The 13,563-nt window shown below is 49.0% G+C and overlaps 1 protein-coding gene and 1 long non-coding RNA gene across 3 annotated transcripts; one reads left to right on the top strand and one right to left on the bottom strand.

Moving 5' to 3' along the window:
- Positions 1-3,024: 3,024 nt before the first annotated feature.
- Positions 3,025-4,023, bottom strand: LOC122235126. Its single transcript, XR_006213257.1, has 3 exons — positions 3,936-4,023; positions 3,478-3,590; positions 3,025-3,190 (listed from the first exon to the last, which is right to left on the bottom strand). It is a non-coding gene; the product is annotated as an uncharacterized LOC122235126 (long non-coding RNA).
- Positions 4,024-8,928: 4,905 nt separating this feature from the next.
- COMMD5 (COMM domain containing 5) lies at positions 8,929-11,441 on the top strand. Of its 2 annotated transcripts, none has more exons than XM_007094825.3 (2): positions 8,929-9,000; positions 10,240-11,440. In XM_007094825.3, the coding sequence occupies exon 2, from the start codon at positions 10,293-10,295 to the stop codon at positions 10,965-10,967; it is 675 nt and encodes a 224-aa protein (XP_007094887.1). In that variant the 5' UTR covers positions 8,929-9,000; positions 10,240-10,292; the 3' UTR covers positions 10,968-11,440. The 2 variants fall into 2 exon arrangements, with proteins under 2 accessions (XP_007094887.1, XP_042828928.1); XM_042972994.1 differs by lacking the exon at positions 8,929-9,000 and adding an exon at positions 9,448-9,824 and having other exon boundaries at positions 10,240-11,441.
- Positions 11,442-13,563: the final 2,122 nt, after the last annotated feature.

Genomic DNA, 13,563 nt, shown 5'->3' on the forward strand with positions numbered 1-13,563 from the left:
ATGCTTCAGGGCTCCACATGCCCAGCCCTGGGTGGAAGGAGTAAGCTGTTGTCTTCCACTTGTCAAAAAGGGAGGGGGTATCTCTGGGTCTTGCCCTCAGTTCCAGGTTCCTCATAGGGAAAGGGAGAAGCAGGAGGTGTTGTCACAAAGAGGCACTTCCTTGGAGGCCTTGCTCACTCCCCTCCATTTGTCCTGTTGGGTGTACCACAGGTACCTCCACCACAGCGCGGTGGAGGTATGGCTATAGTCAGGAAGGCTTGAAGAGGAAGAACTGGAACCAGGCCTTGAAGTACAGGTAGGACGATGGCAGAAGGGGGCAGAAGTAGCACAAGCAAAGATACGAAGGAAAAAGAAGCCCGCGATGAGTGTGGCTAAAGCTTTAAATACAGTTCAGATTTTATTCTACATCAACAAATTCATACTAGAAGAAAGTCCCACAGGTGCCCTGAATGTGGGAAAGATTTTAGTTGAAGTTCAAATCTTGCAGGACGTAAAAACATTCATACTGGAGAAAAGCCATATAAATGCAATATATATTTGAGACCTTTGTAGCTCATGCTTTATTCAACATCATCTAATTCATAGTGAAAGGAAACTTTAAGGGTGTAATGGATATGGAAAAGCTTTCAGTCTTAACTCACAACATAATGCCAGAGATCTCACCCTGGAGAGAAGCCATTTAAGTGTGGAGAATGTAGGAAATACTTTAGTCATTTTCAGCATCAGAGAATTCATTCAGTAGAAAAACCCTGTGGCTGTAATGAATATGGAAAAGCCCTCAGTCAGAAATCACAACTTATTTTATATCAAATAATTCATATTGGGGGCAACTGGGTGGTTCAATGATTGAACTCAGGCCATGATCTCACAGTTGCTGAGTTCAAGCCCCACATTGGGCTGTGTGCTGTCAGCGCAGATCCTGCTTCGGGTCTTCTGTCTCCTTCTATCTGCCTCTCTCTCTCTTTTAAAAATAGACATTATTTTTTTATTATTAAAAAATTTTAAATAAAATTAAAAAAAAATTTTAATGTTTATTTATTTTTGAGAGAGAGAGACAGACAGACAGACAGAGCATGAGCATGGGAGGGGCAGAAAGAGAGGGAGACACAGAATCGGAAGCAGGCTCCAGGCTCTGAGCCGTCAGCACAGAGCGTGACGCGGGGCTCAAACTCCCGAACCGTGAGATCATGACCTGAGCCGAAGTCAGACACTCGACCGACTGAGCCACCCAGGCGCCCCTAAAAAAATTTTTTAATGTTAGTTTTTTTAATGTGTATTTATTTTTGAGAGAGAGAGACCGATGTGAGCAGGGGAGGGGCAGAGAGAGAGGGAGACACAGAATCCAAAGCAGGCTCCAGGCTCTGAGCTGTTAGCACAGGACCCGACGCAGGGCTTGAACTCATGGACTGGGAAATCATGACCTGAGCTACAGCTGGACACTTAACCAACTGAGCCACCCAGTGCCCCCAAAATACACCTTTAAAAAAAAATTCATACTGGAGAGAAACCCCATAGATGTAATGAATATGGAAATGTTTTCAATCAGAGATCACTCCTTAGTAGACGTCAGAGAATTCATGCAGGAGAGAGGCCTTACACATGTAAAGAGTGTGGGGAAACCTTCATTCAAAATTCACATTTTATTCTACATTATAAACTTCACCCTGGAGTGAAGCCCTGTGAAGTAATGAATGTGAGAAATCCCTTCAGTTGGGGCTCATGCCCTATTCAACATCAGTTACTTAACACTGAAGAAAAGCCCAATAAATGCAGTATGCGTGGGAAAGCCTTCACTCAAAGCTCACAGCATATTCAGCAACAAAGAATTCAGACAGGGAGAGACCTTATGCATTTAGTGTGTGGGGAAACCTTCAACCAGAGCTCCCAGCTTACACTACACAAGAGGGTTCATTTATCCTGGAGCAAAACAGCACAAATGTAGTGAATGTAGAAAAGCTTTCAGTCAGAGTTCACTACTTACTCATGAGAGTTCACACTGGATAAAGACCGCACAAATGTAATGAATGTAGAAAACCTTCAATTAGAGTGTGTATCTTATTCTACATAAAAAAATTCACCCTGATGGACAAAGCCCTGTTGATGCATTACATGTGAATACCACTCATGTTCCAAACTTCATTAAATGTCAAATTTATTCTAGAATGGAGCTGTATGTACACAATGGATATGGGAAGACCTGTAGTTGGGGACCACATGTTTTCTTATAGCTACAATTAATACTGGAAAAAAATCAAATCAATGTCATCATCATATACTGCATGCTTAATGGATTATCACTAATTCTGAAAATGTGGATAAGACTTCAGTTTAAGCTCTCAGCCATTTCATGTCAGTCTTTATCTTGCTGTAAAATCCTCAAAGTGTTGGAAAGATGTCGGGAAAAGCTTGTTTTTACACTTAGAGCATTCAAAATAGTGTAAATCTGTTTGTACAAACCTTGTCTTATAGACCAGTAATGGAGATTCAAGTTAAGCAGGTCTAGAACACCCTCTTGGAGACACAACATGGAAATTGATACAACGTGAACTTCCTAACGCATGACCCAAACACTGGTTGATGGTTCCCAATAGAGCACCATATACGTCACAGGAGTAATTGTCAGGCTTTCAGAAGCAGGCCCTAGGTAATATGAAAAACTGTAACCAGGGGTAGGTGGACTCAGCATTCCAGGGAAGCGCGAGAGAAAAGTAGCCCCAAGTGTTGTTAGAAGAGTCCTGTCAGCATCAGGTGGAAATAAGGCCCTAAATGAGGAAGTCCCAGTGAGAAGAATGAGACCAGTCCCATCCAGTGGACAGGGTAAACGGTGACGAGAAAACAGCTTCCTGTATTAGTCAACATGCTCTAGGAAGCAGGTGCCAAGACGAGATTAAACACACAAGGGTATTCCTAGGAGAAGTATCTGTGTAAGACAAAACACGGTATTAGGACAATGCAAGTTTGTTGCAAACTGAGTATGCAAGGAAGTATGATTTAATGCACCTGTCCCAAAGGATGGTGTTTTCTCCAAGCTTGTGCTTCAGCTGACCTATTAGAAGGCCAGTCCAGCGTTCCATGAGGCCACCTGTCTTTGGATAATATGTTACAGGATACAACCACTGGGTCTCACACTTCCTTCACTATAAATTGGGTCCCCTGTTTGGATACCATGCTACTATGTGAGATTCCATGCCTGTGGATGAAGCAAAGTGTAAGCCCTGAGTGGTACTGGCAGAGGTTCTGCAGGAAAGACATACATACTCATGCCTGGAATCAGTATTCATCTCTGTGAGAACAAACTGCCGGCCCTTCTAGGATAGAAGGGGCCTGCCTGATGTAGTCAACTTTTTTCCTCACATGCTGGATAGTCAGAAGGGGGCAGCTGTTATATAGACAGGCCCTGTCACAGGGGGAGGGTCATGCTGGGGGCCCACGTGGAGTCCATTTCTTTTACCACAGTTACTTCTTTCAGGTACCCACTATATTGACTCCAAGGTGGCTGATTATGAAGGCTGGCTAACATTCCATGTTCTTTTGACTTCTTGGTTGTTTGGTGCCTCTTCTGCAGTGGATGCTTTCTGACGGGTGTTCACCTATAATACAAAAATCTGCACACTCCATGCCCCCTCCCATGTCCATACACGTGTCTCTACCACAGACCTCCTTGTTCCCAATCTCCCTTTTCTTTCTAGGCCCCCGACCAGACAGCCAGGATACTGGCACTGCCGAGGAATCTGTATATTCTCACCACAAGCCACTTCGGTTTCAACTCAAGGTGGAGGAGCAGGTGCACTGCTTGAAGCTCTACCCATTGAAATATCCTCCCTCCCACTGTCTTCCAAGGTCACCCTTGTGTGTGTCCGTAATGCGGCAGCTGTTGCCCATTCTTGACATGTACCGGTGTACTGATCTGATCTATCTAGAAACCAAGTTCAGACCTTTCCTTCCTCCGTTAGCTGGTCATGCAGAACCCCCCTTATGGCCATAACTGTGAGCTGGGGGGTGGGGTAGAAGACACGGGAGACTGGGCTATCTGCTTACTCAGCTTACTTGTGTCCCCTTGGCCCTACTTGGGCACCATTCTGGATGTACCTACCATTTCCACCTCATAATGGACTGCTGCCGGGCCTCCCTAGCTTTATGCCTTTGTAGGTCTTATGGACCTCACCTCATAATGGGAGGTGCATATGGACAGGTGGCTCCTTGATGTTCCAGGATCAGCGCAGTTTTCTCCCCCACCAGGGCCCAGGAATGTGCCAAGACCTGGTTCTTAAATGGCATATAATTCTGTTCTGCAGATGGCACAGCCATACATACTCCAAAATCCCAAGATTCTGTCACTCTGTCATTCTCCCCATATTTTCCAAATGCCTGCATCATTGCACCTCTCACGGCATTTCCTCCCCCTGGGTCGTTTGGCCAGGTCACCACAAGTGACATGCTTAGCAATTGAGTCACCATTTTGCTCCAGGCACCAACTACTAACCAGGACAGTGTTCTCCTCACCAGCCAGACAGTGGATGAACCAGTCCCAAATGTCCTCCTGACCACCCACTTATGGTTCATTTGTGTTAGCCTGGATCCTCCAAGAAGCAGACACCAATACAGGATTAAACATGCAAAAGTTTTATTCGGGAAAGGGTTGGCATGAGTCAGGGAAGATGGGGAGAGCTATCAGATCACAATTCAAGTCCAACCCAGGGAGAGAAGTTTGGATGGAATCATTCCAGACTTGTGCCATCTAAGCAAACTTACTGAGATGAAGTCAGCCATCTTGGCATTCTGTGCGTTCCAGGAATGGGCCTGCCTTAGTGTCCCTGCCATGCTCAGTAGATGGTAGGGATGAGCCCTGGGACGTGGGGCCTCTGTGCAAACATGTTAATAACTTTCAGAGCTCAACCACTGAACCATTAATTAATGAGGTCTCTGAAATTGCAGTTGTGTTAGGAACATTCTCCTGGAAACCACAGTTGCCAACCAAGATATCTGTTGCCTATGTTGGGGGAAAGGAAAAGCATATGAGTTCAGGAAGTTGCTAATGAAAATATTTGCTAATGAAATTCTTGCTCTCCCCCCTCCCCAACCAGTCCGAAAGATAAAAGTCAGGGGAGTAATTAGGGGCCTGTGCACAGACATGTTTGGGAAGTCATCACATGAGGCCTGCATGAGAATGACATGTCAGAGCAGGGCAGTGTGGGTAGTGATGGGCATGCCAGCCTTGTGCAAACGCAGAGGACAGACGGGGGAAGTAGAGGCAGCTCCACAAGTTAAGGACTCAGTCCTCCTTCAGAGGCTAACTGCCAAGACCAGGTTGTCACCAGCACTTCCGACAAACTGGCTATAAGTCTGAGGTTCCATGACCCCTCCTCAGTCTGATCATTTGCTAGAGTGGCTCACAGAGCTCAGGAGAACACTTCGCTTACCAGATTCCCGGTTTATTATGAAGAATATAGCTCAGGAACAGCTAGATGGAGGAGATGCACGGGGGTGAGGAAGGGGGACAGGGCCCTCTTTGACCTCTCAAGGCATGACACTCTCCCTGCATCTCCACGTGTTCACCAACCCCAAAGCTCACTGAAGCCCCTTTTTTTTGGAGGGGGGATTTTTATGGTGCCTTCATCACATGGGCGTGGTCAATAACTAACTTATTTTCCATTTCTCTCCACTTTGGAGGATAAGGGAGTAGGACTGAACATTCCAAGCTTCCATTCAGACCCACTCAGGAGCACACTGAGAGTCACCTCATTAGAACAAAAGACACTCCTATAACCCAGGAAATTCCAAGGGAGCTAAGGGTCTGTGTCAGACACTCCTATCACTTTGGAAATCACAAGGGGCAATTCTTATAACACCAGCATTCTTCACAGAGCTAGAACAAACAATCCTAAGATTTGTATGGAACCAAAAAAGACCCCCCAAAATAGCCAAAGCAATCTTGGAAAAGAAAACCAAAGCAGGAGGCATCACAATCCCGGACTTCAAGCTATACTACAAAGCTGTCATCATCAAGACAGTATGGTACTGACACAAAAACAGACACTCAGATCAATGGAACAGAATAAAGAGAACCCAGAAATGGACCCACAAATGTATGGCCAACTAATCTTTAACAAAGCAGGAAAGAATAGCCACTGGAATAAAGACAGTCTCTTCAGCAAGTGGTGCTGGGAAAACTGCACAGCGACATGAAGAAGAATGAACCTGGACCACTTCTTTACACCAGACACAAAATGACTTCCAAATGGATGAAAGACCTAAACCTAAGATAGAAGCCATCAAAATCCTAGAGGAGGAAGCAGGCAAAATCCTCTTTGACCTCAGCCACAATAACTTCTTACTCAACACGTCTCTGGAGGCAAGGGAAACCAAAGCAAAAATGAACTACTGGGACCTCATCAAGATAAAAACCTTCTGCACAGCGAAGGAAACAATCAGCAAAACTAAAAGGCAACCAATGGAATGGGAGAAGATATTCGCTAACGACCTATCAGATAAAGGGTTAGTATCCAAAATCTATAAAGAACTTATCAAACTCAACACCCAAAAAAACCAATAATCCAGTGAAAAAAATGGGCAAAAGACATGAATAGACACTTCTCCAAAGAAGACATCCAGAGGCCATCAACACATGAAAAAATGTTCAACATCCCTCATCATCAGGGAAATACAAATCAAAACCACAATGAGTTACCACCTTATACCTGTCAGAGCGGCTAACATTAACAACTCAGGCAACAACAGATGTTGGCAAGGATGCGGAGAAAGAGGATCTCTTTTGCATTGTTGGTGGGAATGCAAGCTGGTGCAGCCGCTCTGGAAAACAGTCTGGAGGTTCCTCAAAAAATTAAAAATAGAACTACCCTACGGGGGCTGAGTCGATTAGGCATCCGATTTCCGCTCAGGTCATGATTCAACAGTTTGTGGGTTTGAGCCCCATGTTGGGCTCTGTGCTCACAGCTCAGAGCCTGGAGCCTGCTTCGGATTCTGTGTCTCCCTCTCTCTCTCCCTTTCCCCTGCTTGTATTCTCGCTCTCTCAAAAATAAATAAACATTTAAAAAATAAAGAACTACCTTACGACCTAGCAATTGCACTACTAGCTATTTATCCAAGGGACACAGGTGTGCTGTTTTGAAGGGGCACATGCACCCCAATGTTTATAGCAACACTATCAACAATAGCCAAAGTATGGAAAGGGCTCAAATGTTCTTCAATGGATGAATGGATAAAGAAGATATGGTGTGTACACACACACACACACACACACACACACACACACACACAATGGAGTATTACTCAGCAATCAAAAAGAATGAAATCTTGCCATTTGCAACAACGTGGATGGAACTAGAGTATATTATGCTAAGCGAAATTAATCAGAGAAAGACAAATATATGACTTCACTCATGAGGAATTTAAGATACAAAACAGATGAACACAGGGAAGGGAAGCAAAAATAATATAAAAACAAGTAGGGGACAAAACATAAGAGACTCTTGGGGTGCCTGGGTGGCTCAGTCGGTTAAGTGTCCGACTTTGGCCCAGGTCATGATTTCACGGTTCGTGGGTTCAAGGCCTGCATCAGGCTCTGTGCTGACAGCTCAGAGCCTGGAACCTGCTTTGGATTCTGTGTCTCCCTCTCTCTTTGCCCCTCCCCAGCTCATGCTTGCACTCTGTCTCTGTCAAAAGTAAATAAACTTAAAAAAAATTTTTTTTAATGGGCTACAGGCCTGAAAAGACATTTCTCCAAAGAAGACTTATACATATGGCTAACAGGCACATGAAAAAGTGTTCAATATCACTAATCACCAGGGAAATGTAAATCAAAACCTCAGACTTGTTAGGGTGGCTATTACAAAACAAAACAAAACAAAACGAAACAAAACAAAACAAAAACCTAACAAGTGTTGACAAGGGTGTGGAGAAAAGGGAACTCTTGTGCACTGTTGGTGGGACAGTAAATTGCTACAGCCGTTATGGAAAACAGTATGAAGATTCCTCAAAAAGTTAAAAATCCCACTTCTGGGTATTTATCCAAAAGAATTGAAAGCAGGATCTCTAAGAAATATCAGCACTCCCGGGGCGCCTGGGTGGCCCGGTCAGTTGGGCGTCCGACTTCGGCTCAGGTCATGATCTCACGGTCTGTGAGTTCGAGCCCCCGCGGCGGGCTCTGTGCTGACAGCTCAGAGCCTGGAGCCTGTTTCAGATCCTGTGTCTCCCTCTCTCTCTGCCCCTCCCCTGTTCACGCGCTGTCTCTCTCTGTCTCAAAAATAAATAAACGTTAAAAAAATTAAAAAAAAAAAAAAGAAATATCAGCACTCCCATGTCCACTGGGGCATTGTTCACAATAGACAAGATATAGAAACAAACTATCAACCAAGTGGATAAAGAAAATATGACATATATATCACATTTATATATATGCAAACTATATGTGTTATATATATTTGTGTATACACACACACACACACACACACACACACGCGACGGAATTTTATTCAGCTTCAAAAAAGAAGGAAATCTTGCCATTTGTGACAACGAGGATGAACCTAGAGGGCATTATGCTAAGTGAAATAAATCAGACACAGAAAGACAAATTCTGTATCATTTCCCTTACATTTGGAATCTAAAATAGTCAAACTCCTAGAAACAGAGATTGGAACGACGGTGGCCAGGGGTTGGGGAAAGGGAGAAATGGGGGAGGTGATGGTCAAAGGGTACAAACTTGCAGTTTTGCAAGGCAAATAATTTCTAGAGATCTGCTACATAGTGTAGTGTCTGTAATCAACAATATTGTATCGTATACTTAAAATTTGCTAACAGATTAGCGGCTACGACGCCCTCAGCGTCAGCACAGATGCCCGGATCACAGAGGGCCGGGTCCTCCCGAGGTCCTAGAGCTGCCCGGAAGTGTCTCTGGATCGCTTCTGAGGACCTGGCCCTGCTTCCGGCGTGGCAGGGGTCCCGCTCTCCGCCAGGCCGCTGTGTGCCGGATTGCGCGTTCAGGTGCGGGGAAGTCTCGGGGTTTTGGGGTGCGGGGAATGGGATCAATCTTCCCGGGAGGGGACCGCGGACCGCGACGCGGCCCCTTGGCCGCCACATCCGGGGAGCTCTAGAGGCAGATGTGGTGCCGTTTGGGGCGGGGCCGGACAGCGCCTGACTCTCGGGCGGCTCTTGGGCGGCCAGGGCCGCCCCGGCGAGCAGGGGGCACGACTCCAATCGGGCCGTCTCCGTCAGCTCCTGCCCCGGGCCGGTGGGCCGAGAGGGTCAGCGTGGGGCAGCACGCCGGCCTCCGGGGAGCAGGGCCTGCGCAGCGCGGCGGCCGGGGCGAGTGGAAGGCAGTTCCTGATAGTGGCCAGGCAGAGGGGGACGACCCCTTGTTTGTCAGTGGATGATCTCTGACAGGCAGGGTGAGGGGAGGCCCGGCCTTCCGAGGAGAATGGGCGCCATGAACCCCGTAGAGGGCTTTCCGTGCCCCCGGGGCTTCCCCAGCCTCCGCGGTGCCGCATCTCGCCCTGGGCCTGGTGGGAGCCTTGGGGGCAGGATCTGTGCCCGGCTGAGCTCTGTTCAAGCACTTGGAGCTGCTGAGGTGGGCGGTGCTCCCTCGTCCTGTATAAGCAGGTGTGTGGCTCGGTCACCTGCGATGTGTCATGACATTATACCGTCCCTTCAGGTAATGACACAGACCTTTCTCCAGGTACCTCAGCCCCTCCTGCCTGCGTGACTGTCTGGTTTCCCCTGTGCTGTGGAAACAGTGAGAAGTTTTGATAGACGGGCCTGGTTCTAGGCCCTGGCAGTTGTGTTTGAGCCCCGGTTTCCTTATAGACAAGGTGAGGATAGGAACTGGCTCTGGCAGAGCTGTTGTGAGAATTCAAAGTTGAATGATCTTACCGTGGTCAGTGGCAGCAGCCATGGCTGTGTGTCCCTGTGTTCTCTGGACTTTTCTTCTCCTTCATTCTTTTCCCCATTATGGATTTGGAGATCTTATGTGAGCTCTCTTGTTTTCTGGTTCTCTTCTCCTCCCCACTCCGTCTCCCTTCCCTGCCCACTCCTGGCTCTCCTCTTCGCGGGATTCGAGTGGACCCCTCTGCCACCTGCTCTCAGGGAACCTCCCGTAACATGGGCTGTCATCAGTGGTTCATGCCGTCGGCCTCTCCAAGGCAGAGACCATGTCAGTCCTCATTTGCTGGCCCTTCAAAGGACAGAGGAGTTACTGGGCTTCTCTTCCCCCTCCGCCCTTGGCAGTTGCAGCTGGGACCTTTCCTCTGGGCTGCCTGATCACGAGGGAGGAGACCGCGATGTCTGCCGTGGGGACTGCATCTCCATACCTGCATTACCCTGGTGACAGTCACAGCAGCCGGGTGAGTTTCCTGGGGGCCCAGCTCCCCCCAGAAGTGGCAGCAATGCCCCGGCTCCTGGGGGACCTGGACAGGGGCACATTCAGAAAGTTGCTGAAGCTGGTGGTCAGCAGTCTGCAGGGAGAGGACTGTCGGGAGGCTGTGCAGCGCCTCAGGGCTGGCGCAGACCTGCCGGAGGAAAGGCTGGGCGCCCTCCTAGCCGGCACCAACACACTGCTCCAGCAGGCCCTCCGGCTGCCCCCGGCCAGCCTGAAGCCCGACGCCTTCAAAGACCAGCTCCGGGAGCTCTGCATCCCCCAGGACCTGGTCACGGACTTGTCCAGCGTGGTGTTTGGGAGCCAGCGGCTTCTCCTCAACTCTGTGGCCAGGCGGCGGGGGACCTGGCTGCCCCACGTTGCCAGCTTGTGGTGGAGGGTGGACGTGGCGATCTCCACCAGTGCCCTGGCCCGCTCCCTGCAGCCGAGTGTCCTAATGCAGCTGAAGCTTTCAGATGGGTCAGCATACCGCTTCGAGGTCCCCACAGCCAAGTTCCAGGAGCTGAGGTACGGCGTGGCCCTAGTCCTGAAGGAGATGGCGGACCTGGAGAAGAGGTGTGAGCTCAAACTGCAGGACTGACCCGTGCTTGCAGTCCCAGTCCAGTCCCTTGGGGGTGGCTGGCCCCGATAGGCATCTCCAAAGTGAAGCCTGTCCTTCCAGGAAGCATTTTTCAGGGAGATGTTTGAATGTAATGACGTCATTCTCTGTTTAATTAAGAAAGACAACTTTTTCTTCCCTTTGTACTGGAAATAAAGCAACTATAAAAAAACAAAACCAAACACGTTCCCCTGGGTGGGCACCAAACTGCCACCCGTCCCCTGGCTGCTGCTCGTGTTGCTGGGTGAGGGCACCTGCTGCTCTGGTGTGGCCACATGTGGTCCGGCTATCATCTGGGGTCCAGGCCAAGGCCTTGGTGCGGACACTGTGGTCACTCGGCCTGGCTCCATGTAGCATTTGAGCTCTCCGCTCATTTGCTTTTATGAACCTTATGTCTTAGGGGGGGACAATTCATTCTCCTGCCTTAAATCTTGGACCTCGTGGAGCCAACATTCTAGTGCTGAGGGGGTGACATTGTAAAATGCGTAGTAAAAAATGACCAGTATCTTGTCAGAGAAGGGTGAGAGATGCAGAAATAGAGCAGGGTCCCTGTGAAGGGAGGCAGGGTTATGGAAGAGCTGGGCTGTCATCTTAAATTGGGTCATGGTGTGGGCCTTCTTGAGGACATGGTCTAAGAGCAAAGATCCGAAGGAGGTAGGGGAACAGAGCAGTCTGAGGAATGGGGGCTCTGGGGAGGGGCAGCTGGCAGTGCATGACCGTGGAGCTGCGGCTGGGTGAGGGGCTGTGGAGGCCCCCAGGGCCTCAGTTCTGAGCAGAGTGGGTGGGATCTGACAATTGTTTTAATAACTTTTCTTTCCCAGTTTTTTTGAGAGAGAGCACACACGCACGCAGGGGAGGACACAAGGAGACAGAATCTCAAGCAGGCTCCGTGTGAGGTCATGACCTGAGTGGAAATCAGAAATTGACGCTTAACCGGCTGAGCCGCCCAGGCGCCCTTGACAGTTGTTGTAAAAGAATCTCACGGGGGCGCCTGGGTGGCTCAGTTGGTTAAGCGGCCGACTTCGGCTCAGGTCATGATCTCGCGGTCCGTGAGGTCGAGCCCGGTGTCGGGCTCTGTGCTGACAGCTCAGGGCCTGGAGCCTGTTTCGGATTCTGGGTCTCCCTCTCTCTGACCCTCCTCCGTTCATGCTGTTTCTCTCTGTCTCAAAAATAAATAAACGTTAAAAAAAAATTAAAAAAAAAAATCACAGGGGAACACTTTAAATCATACATACACACACACACACACACACACACATACATACGTACATAAAATTAAATAAATAATCTCACTGGATGCTGTGTTGAGAGCAGAGCACAAGGGCAGGGTCGGGGAGCCTGGTGGAGAGGCTGTGCCAGGGCTGAGTTGGCATCTGGAGAGGGAAACGGGGGCCTCTCCTGGGATCCTCTAGGTGGGTGTCTTGGGCAGCTCAGGTTGCCATAACAAAATATCATAGATTAAATGGCTTGAACAGCATAACTGTATTTCCTCACAGTTCCAGAGGCTGGAAGTCAGAGATCACAGTGTGAGAGGCTTCTGTCCCTAGTCTGCAGATAGCCTTTCCTCAGGAAGCGTGCGTGTATGAGAGAAGAGAGCTCTCTTACTGAGGACACCAGTCCTGATGCATCAGGGCCCCACCCTTATGACTCCATTTACCCTTAACCCCCTCCCTAAAGGCACCATCTCCATCAACAGTCATACTGGGGGTCAAGGCTTCCACACGAACTTTGGCCGGGGGACACGATTCAGTCGTTAGCAGTGAGAGTGTGCAGGGTAGAGGGGAGCGGGATCTTTCCTGGGTGACTCTGTGGGAATGTTCAGGGCCCATGGCCACCTTGCACCTTCCAGCATAACCCCTCCCTGCCAGGTAGGGGAACTTGGGGTCCTGCTCTTTGTGTAGACATTTGCTGTAGGGCCTTGTTCCCCCTGCAGTGTCCCTGCCTTCACGGTCTGCTTTCTGCTGGGCGACCAGGTCACACAAGTCTCATGGAAAAACTTCCTCTGAAAACAGCTAATGATCTTGGGGTGCCCATCAGTCACCCTGATGCATCTGTGTTGGAACCCCTGCCCTTACCCAGCACCCCCTTCCTGCCCCCCTGCTCTGTGTCAGGCTCCATCAAGATCGGCAGTGCTTGCTCACTGCCATTTACAGAACACTCCCGCCATCTGCGTTGAGTCTTTTCCCTGAGACGGGGTCATGGCAAGTTAGGTGTGCACCAAGGGCAGAGAGAGGAGGCGGCTGCACGGGAAGCTGACAACAAGGTGGGGTGGTGCTACACACTCAGAGTTAGGGTTTCAGAGGCCGAGCCCCCCAGGCAAGGCCCAGACCTGGCTAAGCAGGGATGCACCCTGTGTGTCTCATTCGGCATCCGCTGCCATCTTTCGGCCCTGCTTCCCCAAGGATGCGAGCTGGACTGGGCCATGCAAACTGCTACCTGGCCCACCCTAGAAGCATGTGCTAAGTGCCAGGTCTGCCCAACCAGTGGAGGCTTTCTATGCTAGGTGTTTCTTTCATGACCATCGGACATGTTCAGGCAATATGTACTCATGAGACATTTGGAGAAACTCAAAAAAAAA

This window comes from Panthera tigris, chromosome F2 (genome assembly GCF_018350195.1).
Source record: "Panthera tigris isolate Pti1 chromosome F2, P.tigris_Pti1_mat1.1, whole genome shotgun sequence".
Lineage (NCBI taxonomy): Eukaryota > Metazoa > Chordata > Mammalia > Carnivora > Felidae > Panthera > Panthera tigris.

Excerpts from the sequence above, each read along its gene's own strand:
- COMMD5 (XM_007094825.3), top strand. The coding sequence starts at position 10,293 with ATGTCTGCCGTGGGGACTGCATCTCCATACCTGCATTACCCTGGTGAC.